This window comes from Antrostomus carolinensis, unplaced genomic scaffold (assembly GCF_000700745.2).
Source record: "Antrostomus carolinensis isolate BGI_N321 unplaced genomic scaffold, ASM70074v2 scaffold101, whole genome shotgun sequence".
NCBI classification, from domain to species: domain Eukaryota; kingdom Metazoa; phylum Chordata; class Aves; order Caprimulgiformes; family Caprimulgidae; genus Antrostomus; species Antrostomus carolinensis.
In genome coordinates, this window is record NW_010294520.1 from 1 (window position 1) to 8,707 (window position 8,707).

General features: G+C 42.7%; 1 protein-coding gene across 1 annotated transcript; it reads left to right on the top strand.

Annotated features, from left to right (window-relative positions):
* Nucleotides 1-482: 482 nt before the first annotated feature.
* On the top strand, nt 483-5,071 carry CASP8 (caspase 8; the record flags this gene model as incomplete). Its single annotated transcript, XM_010177630.1, has 7 exons — nt 483-588; nt 1,766-1,904; nt 1,999-2,055; nt 2,392-2,459; nt 2,992-3,127; nt 4,141-4,642; nt 4,892-5,071. Coding segments are annotated over 7 exons (1,144 nt in total), but the record flags the coding sequence as incomplete, so codon positions are not given.
* Nucleotides 5,072-8,707: the final 3,636 nt, after the last annotated feature.

The following is an 8,707-nucleotide window of genomic DNA, read 5'->3' on the forward strand; positions in this document are numbered from 1 at the left end:
CCTCACCCGGCAGTTCGCTCTCTGGCGTTGGCTGCCCTTTTCTTGGGGTCGGCGTAAGCTTTTCTCGGCGATTTGAACAGCAGGCTAAGGTTTGGAAGCACACAAGCATCTTCCAGGAGAAAGCAGGTACAAACCATACAGAAAGTTGAAATTTCTGTCCAGTAAAAGGAAGAAAGAAAACTAAAGCTGCGCCTTTCTGGAACACTTACCAGCCCCCAAAGGCCTCCCTGCCCGGGTGCTGCCTGGTGCGATAAGTGCCTGGGTGCGAGTCTTTGTTCTCAACTCCAGGAAGTTTCAGTGTGGTTTTGATTTTAGGAAAACAGAGATCTTTAATTGCAGCCTCCCCACTTAAAAAAGAAATAAGGAGGATATGTGTTTGGGGGGAGGGGGCGAAGGGGGCAGTTCAACAGTACAGTGTTAGATTATCCTAAGGTACGTGCTTGGGAACACGATGAAACAGTGTCCTCCACTTCTCTTTCTAGATACCTGCTCTTTCAGCTGTCAGAAGACATCACTGAAGATGAGCTAAAGTCTTTCAAGTTTCTTTTGGGGAAAGAATTACCAAAGTGCAGGCTAAACTCTAAGACTGTGAGAATTTCTTTAATCCTTTTGTTTGTTTGTTTGTTTAGATGATTATTCTAATCCATAGAGTCACTTTGGTTCCTCTGAGGGGCATGAGTGTGACTCTTCTCACAGTGTCACTCTTCGTATGATGAAAACACTGTAAGAAGAAGGAAGCACCTGGAAAGGGTGCATATGGGACTTGTGCTAGTGTTATGTGTAGCTTTTGCAGCAGTGGCACAGCCTGGAGAGCATGGGGCAGCCCTGTGCCAGGCACAGAGGCCTGCATGTCCAAGCACCATACGGGCCTTAGGGGACTCAGTGGCTTTGATCAGTGGAAGACTGATGAGCACATTGACTCATCTTGCCTAAACAGTTTTCTGTTGACTGCTTTCTAAGCCATTAGCAAGCCAGAAAATCACCCACTGTGGCTGTTATTTTATGCTTTTGTTTATTTCCAAACTCAGAAAATACCAATCTAAGCAGCAGATCCTTACCAAAGCTAAGGCCCAAGAGCTTGGAGTTTACAAATAGCCTTGCAGGAGATCCAGCTGCTGTTGTGCTGTCTCAGCCTGCAGTTCTGACTACTGGCTACTTTGTTCTGTCTAGTGAAAACTGTTGTAGCATTTTCCCTCTTCTTTTAAGAGAAGAGACTGTGACCATCTAGTGATAGCTGTTCTGGTAAAACCTTGGGGTGACCACTGTGCTCTGACACTTTGGCAAGAGCTCCTGTCCCTTGGGTTCCCTTTTGCCTCAGAGCAATCTCTACACCATGCTTGCATGGTTATACCCATTTTTGCCATTACTTAAGATGGTCACTACAGTGATTCTTGTGTTTCAGGTAAGTGCACAAGATAGCCACTGGAAGTTAAGTGAATGAAAGCAGTAATTAAAAATTATATATATTCCTGTATGATCACCTTTAAATCTCCTGGATTAGATCTTATTAGATCTCGGCATCTCTGAGCTGTGGAAGAGAAACTAGTATATTTTAAGATGTTCATACTTACAGGACTTGTAGGTTTTGTTGAACTATGTTTAATTGACTCAGCTGAGGTCTCAACTGAGCTACCGGTCAGCTGGACCAACTCTGTGGGTGACATGTGCTGTCAGTACATTAAAGCTTAGGTGCACATGCTGCAACTTCCCTCCCAGTAGCAGCACGGATGTGCCCTAAGAGCAAACTACCTTTCTGATTACCCAGACAATGCTCGACGTTTTCATTGAGATGGAGAAGAAGGAGATTTTGGGAGAAGACAACCTAAATACCCTGAAGAGTCTCTGTGCAGAAATTAACATCAGCCTGTTGAAGAGAATTGAAGAGTATGAATTAAACCTATTTGGTAAAACAAAATAAAACACAAAGGCCTCTTTCCCATAGCTATTCTTGAAGTGACATATAATTATCATACAGGACTAATAATGAATGTTTTTCAGGTGAAGAAGAGATGCTCATCACAGAGGAACAGAGGGGCAACACAGGAAACCCTGAAGGTAATTGAAACTCTCAAAAAATTAATGTTTAGATTTTTTGCTCTTCTTCAGCTTTTGGACTCTATACACCAGTTGCATCTCACTTCTTTACATAGGTGCCTCTAAAAAGTGATCAAGTATCCAGTTACTTGCTAACTGATCACAATACATTTTATTCATTTCAGTTGATTGCCTAGTGGTTTATGGCAGACAGGAACAGCTGTTCAACCGCATCTTAGTGTTTTCAGAGAACAGTTTTACCCGGGGAGGTACTTGTGGAGATGGAGAATAGGAACAGAGCTTCTCTCTTTCCTCTAGTGCTACATTCTGTACTTAAACTTTTTTGTCTGTGTTCAGCCCGCGCCAGATGGCCAGCATCATCTGTGGCACCTGATTCTCCTGGCAGTTGGAATGAGTCTTCCCAGGTAAGTCAGTTTGCTTCTTAGAAACATAATCATTTTGTCTTAAAAGAGATCATCCCTCCACAAGGTGAACAGTTATTATAAGCCCAGCTGTTAAAAGCACTGTCTAGAAAAACAAAAATGCACCACTCTGTAACATCCTTTATTCGGAAGCAAAGTCACAGGCAGCAGCTGCTGCAGTGTTAAAACTGCAGAGACATTTGCAAGGGTAGCAAAACAGGCCGAGTTTATTACACCAGGAAATACGCAGCTGGCAGATGGCTGTGCATGGAGAAGTGGGTGAACACTGCACCCCCCGTGAGCTGAGCATGATGATGTGAGTCTGGGGGGGAGTACTGTTATGCTGTGCACAAAGTCTAAGGCAGTGGGACAGTCCTTGGGACAGCATTGCCAGGTCCTGGGAGCAAAGCTGTATAGGGAGAGCTGCCTAGAGAGAAAGCCAGCTGGCTCTTTACTGTGCTGTGCCACTAGCAAGGGCTGAGAAGCACCTGGAGGAGACTGGAGTAGTTTCACCAATAGTCTTTCTTTTTAACAGCTTGAAACTTACAAAATGACTAGCAAACCCCGTGGAGTGTGCCTGATCCTGAATAATCACAATTTTGCAAAAGCCAGGGCAGCAGTGCCAGAACCCAAAGACTTGAAGGACCGCCATGGGACAGATGTAGATGCAGGTACAGTGAACATTAAAGATGAGTTTGTGTATCTTAAAAAATAGAAACCTCATTTCTTTTTCTGTAGTAAAGGTCTGAATTTCAATATTCTCTTTCTAGGGTAACTTTTGTTGTAGTGGCTGAGTTAGCTCTGTTTCCTGTGCTGACAAACCCTAATCAACTCATCAACCTTTTACTGGCGGACTTGGAAAAATTCACTGGCATTTTGCTGTTTTACTGAACTTACTGCAACCTTAAGCAGCAACCTCAGCCTGGGCTTTACAAGCTAGGCTAGCTCTGTATCAGCCTTATGCATACTACTTCTAATATATGCAGAACCAGAAACAGATTTGCTGCTGAACTAGAAATTGGGTGTTAAGAGTTGTTTAACATCCAACTTAAAAAAAAAGAAAAAAAAGAAAAAAAAAGGGAAGGGTGATGTTGGAATTTAGGCACTTGCCTACCTTGTTATTCAGGGGCCCCAATTTTAGCAGGCTGTCCTGCAGAAGCAGCATAACTCATTGCAGCTCCCAGGGGCTGTGAAATGGGTGTTATTTGCACTATCTACACAAAGAGATAAAATCCATCAGTGACTTCCCTGACAGAGTTGCACTCCAACTTAATTCAAGAGAGTGCAAGGTTTCTTTTTTTGTGACACAGGTACTACCCCGATGGGTAGTGCCTCCGTCCCTTGGGTAAAGCAACTACACTGTTACCACCTTTTGAGAGGGACTACCTGTAAGGTGGATGGGGAAAGAGCTTTCTTAATAGTTCTGCATACTTTACAGAGGCAATACTAAACAGCAGGACTGCAAGGAAACCTTTTAACAAGAGTTAAGGGGACTCAGTAGAGATAGATTAGTGATTAGACTACTAGATTCTTTTCAGAGAAGGAATGTAACTAGCTGGATACTAGTGTAGCAGGATTTAAAAGAAAAAAAAAATAGTTTCTCTCTAGAAATGCAATTTGCAATTTCAGAGTCCAACCTTCATATAATTAAACTGCTCTAATTCCCCTTCTGTTTACTTCCCAGCGGCTCTAAGTAGAGTCTTTAGCAAGCTTCATTTTACAATAGAAGCCTATAGAGACCTCACCGCAGAGGAAATCCGTAAGACTGTGAACATCTACCGGTGTGAAGACCACAAGGACAGAGACTGCTTTGTTTGCTGTATCCTGTCTCATGGGAAAAAAGGCGTTATATATGGTGTTGATGGGCAGGAAGTACCTATCCAGGAACTGACCACTTCTTTCACTGGACAGAAGTGCCGCTCACTTGCTGGAAAACCAAAAGTGTTTTTTGTTCAGGCCTGCCAAGGTGATGCTTGCCAGAAGGGTGTGACCATCGAAACAGATTCTGGAGAGCAAGATTCTTCTGTAGAAACAGATGCAAGATTTCAGCTCGACTGCATCCCTGCAGAGGCAGACTTCCTCTTGGGCATGGCTACCCTGCAGGATTATGTTTCCTACAGAAGCCCAAGGCAGGGGACTTGGTACATACAGGCATTGTGCCAGCACTTGGAATACAGCTGTCCTCGGTAACTATGTTTCCGTAAGCTTCTTTTTGGCAACACCTGTATTTTCCTTCTGAATGCCAGGAGTTTGATTCGGATGCAGAAGTAGATGATACACAGTGGGAGAACATGCTAAGAATGGAAACAGTAATGTAGGACAAAGCAACGCCATGCAGACTGCCGTCATTAGCACTGGTCAAGATAAATGAGAATATGGTAATTTTTCTGATGTTAACTGCCTCCTTAATACAAAATGTGCTTGTGTTTTTGCAGAGGAGAAGATATTCTCACCATCCTGACAGCAGTGAATCAAGAGGTGAGCAGAAAGAGTTGCAACCAAAATGCAGAGAAGCAGATGCCACAGCCCAGCTTCACACTGAGGAAAAAGCTCATCTTTCCTGTCAACTAAATGGGAGGGAACTGCACGGCAGAGGGAGCTGCAGGAGCCTGGAATCATCTGGTATGGGCTAAGAATTTGGTAAAACACAATAGACTTTCAGTGTCTGCTCTTACTGCAAGAGCAATGTTTTTACTGAAAATATAGACGAGGAGAAAAAGCCTTAAAAAAATTGTGTTAATATCTATGACACTTTATACTTGAGAGCATCTCTGAGCTGGTCTCCAATTTGTGGTTTGCTAGCTAAAATACGCTGTCTCCTCTGTCAGCTATACCACACTGTGACTGCTTTAGTGAGGTATCTTTCCAATGCATATTTTAGAAGACAATTGTTACGAAGCCTTGTGTATTTTATGCCTAACTTTTGCGCAATAAAGTGGGGAGAGGTGCTGCAAATTTTATAGAATACACTCAGCTCCTATCAGTGTGTTTTGTTACTTCTCCCCACCACTTAAAATAATTTTTAGCACCTTGGTACACCTCAAGGAAAAGTCAAGCACTTGTTCTCTAGCATCCTCAGCAGAATGTGGCTGTGACCTGCATTTCAGAGTATCCTCTACATAAAGTAGTCTTAACAGTGAAAATGAGTTACTCAGGTACAGCTTCATGTTTGAAGATGTCCCGTTATCTGTTGTTTACTTACCGTGGTGATCTTTGAGTCTCAGTTCTAAGCACAGCAAAAGAAGTCATCACTAGATAAGTACCCAGCTCCTTAAAAACATTTTTATATTGCCTCCTGTGATTAGTATGCATACAGAAGAGGGAGTTTTACAAGCCCTCAGTAGAAGGTAAAGCTTCGCTAGTCTCTCTGTTCTGTTTTGAATGAGATGTTAATTCTGTTACACCCTTGAGACAGCTTTCAACATTAGCAATGGTATCAGTGTTAAGTGATCATTTAACTAAACTGATGATACATCTTCTTTGGAATTACTTTAAGAGCTTAAGTCCTTCCCTGGTCTCCTGTACTGAATACTTCTCTCTTTGGTACCAGTTTGTGTCTGCAAAGATAAGGGCAGAGAGATTATAGACTGAGAGAATGATTAGAGCCTTAACAAGTAGCAGATGCAGCAAGCAGTTACAGAAACAGGCAAGTCTGTGCTTCCAAATTCTAGGAGTAATGTTCCAATATAGTTGTTGATGCTCATTTAGGGATTCATCATGAAACCACTGAGAGTTGTGCTGAAGCAAGAACAACTCAAATACAGAAGTTTGTCTATTATTTGGCAAGGCCTGAAATGTGCAATCAAGTGAAAGAAACCCTTTTTTTTAAAAAAAAAAATATTGAATAGAAACTATAAGCAAACAAGCATACTACTCCATGGGCAAAATAATTAATGCAACCTATTTTACTGTGGATTTTCTTCCTAGATCCCCTCCCTCCACACATTCTGCTCAGCACTTCACCTCTTACAAGTTACCTGTATTCTTCAGCAACTTCTAGTTCTGTGCATGCATCCTGGGCTCCCTGCCTGTCACACTGTAGATCCAGGCAGTGATCAGGCAGAGCAGAAGTATTGAATTTTCACAGTTCAATTTCCCTTAGAGGGGGAGGCTGGATCTTCTTTGGTCTGCATTGTTGACAAAATTTAGGTGAGCCAAGAGATTATGAAGTCAGAGATGTCTGCCTGACAGCGTGCTCTCATAGACAACTTTTTCCTTAGGAATCAAAAGAAAAAAGATACAGCAAATAGAAACAGTTGGCTATGCTCAAGGAACTAGTTATCTCAGGCATTCATGGTAAAAAAAAACTGGGGGAGTTTTCCAGCAAGATCGAATGGATGCCATAAACAAGGTCTTATTATATGAGGAGATTCCTAATAAGTTACTAATCTGATAAAGAATTCTTTGTCAGTTAGGAATCAAATCTGTCAATTATCAACCTCCACCATGAGTCTCCCCATATAAAGCAACTGACACCTAGCCGATTCACAAGGAACCCTGGCAGCTCCACAGACCAATTGCACTCATTCATGTGAACAAGGCTGACTTGGGGTATCGTCATCATTGCATCCCTCCCCTGGTGCTATCTTGTTCTTGGTTCAGAATTAGGGTTGTAGAGACTAATTCTCAGGTAATTTGGCAACCTAAAAATCTTAACTGTAAACACAATTACACAGAATTTTACACAAAGTTTTGCCAATACCTAGCTGTTCTCCAGCAGCTGCTCTCTTCAGTAATTTCTGGAAATGTTCTTGCAAACCAATGACTTCTGATCGGTGAGCTTTTTAAAGCAAGCTGTGAAAGCAGTATGTAAAGAAAACACACACATGTAAATATCTTCACAGCACAGCGCTCTCCTCTGCCTATTGTACTACTAATGGTTCTGATTACAGAAGGCAATGAAAGGGACATGGCTCAGAGCTGCACAGCTCTTCAGTGTTCCCTTTCTGTCAGTTCCTAATGACTCGGTTGGGATGGATAGCATTTAGCAGTCCTTTAAATAGGAAGGAGTTTTCGTTAGCTTGAAATGCATGAGAACTTGTGAGGCAAGTTGAGCCACCAGAAAAATAAAACATGTTGTGGTTTAATCCCAGTAGGCAGCTCAGGCCTACCCAGCCACTTTTGTTCGCTCCCCACCAGTGGGATAGTGGAGAGTAGGAAGGATAAAAGTGGAAATTCATGGGTTGAGATGGACAGTGTAATAGGTAAAGCAAAAGCCACATGCACAAGCAGGGCAAAATAAGGAATTCATTACTTCCCATCAGCAGACAGGTGTTCAGCCATCTCCAGGAAAGCAGGGTAACAGTTACTTAGGAAGACGAACACAATCACCCCAATCGTCCCCTTGCCTTCCTCCTTCTTTCTCTCCCAGTTTTATTGATGAGCATGACATCATATGGTATGGACTATCGCTTTGGTCAGTTGGGGTCCGCTGCCCCAGTTGAGTCCCTTGCCAGCTCCTTGTGCAGCTCCAGCCTACTCACTGGCAGGGCAGCCCGAGAAGCAGAAAAGGCCTCGATGCTGTGTAAGCACTGCTCAGCAATACATCCCTGTTATCAACGCTATTTTCAGCACAACCCCAAAACTTATCCCCATACCAGCTATTACGGAGAAAATTAACTGTATCCCAGCCAAAACCAGTTCACAGGTTTTCTGTCTTTCCAATTTGAAAATTTCTGCTAAAAGCACATCTTCCCTTGGGTTATCCAAACCAAAAGCTCAACTGCAAGAGTTAGTTACAGATATTTTCAAGTGAAGGCTCCAACACACACAAAAAGCCTTACTTGTATTCACTTCTCCATTGTATAAAATGCTATTTAAAGGCCTTGCTCCTCACAGACTGTCTTAAATCTTTCTTTTAGCAGCATGACCAACTAAAAGGAAAACAAGAAAGGAGCACAAGGCACTTCCAAGTCTCATCTGTGCAGAATCACTCCCGAATTTTTTTTCAGAATTGCCAAAGTCCCATTGATTTAGGTGGCTTAATAAACCTATTTTCTCCAGGAAGCTCTTCATTGCACCTTCCTCAAGCCCACCTGAGCTTTTGTGGTTTGTTCTAGCTCTTCTCCTGCAGCTTCAAAGGGGTTGCAACTTTGTTCCCTTACCACATCTGAAGTGCTAGAGAACAAGTGGCAGAAAAAAAACCCTCCCCAAATTCTAACACTCTTCGATAGCACGTACACTCTTACAAAGCAGCAGACAGCTGTACTCCTCAGGCTCAGACATTTCAGGACAGCTGGAATCTCTAGAGT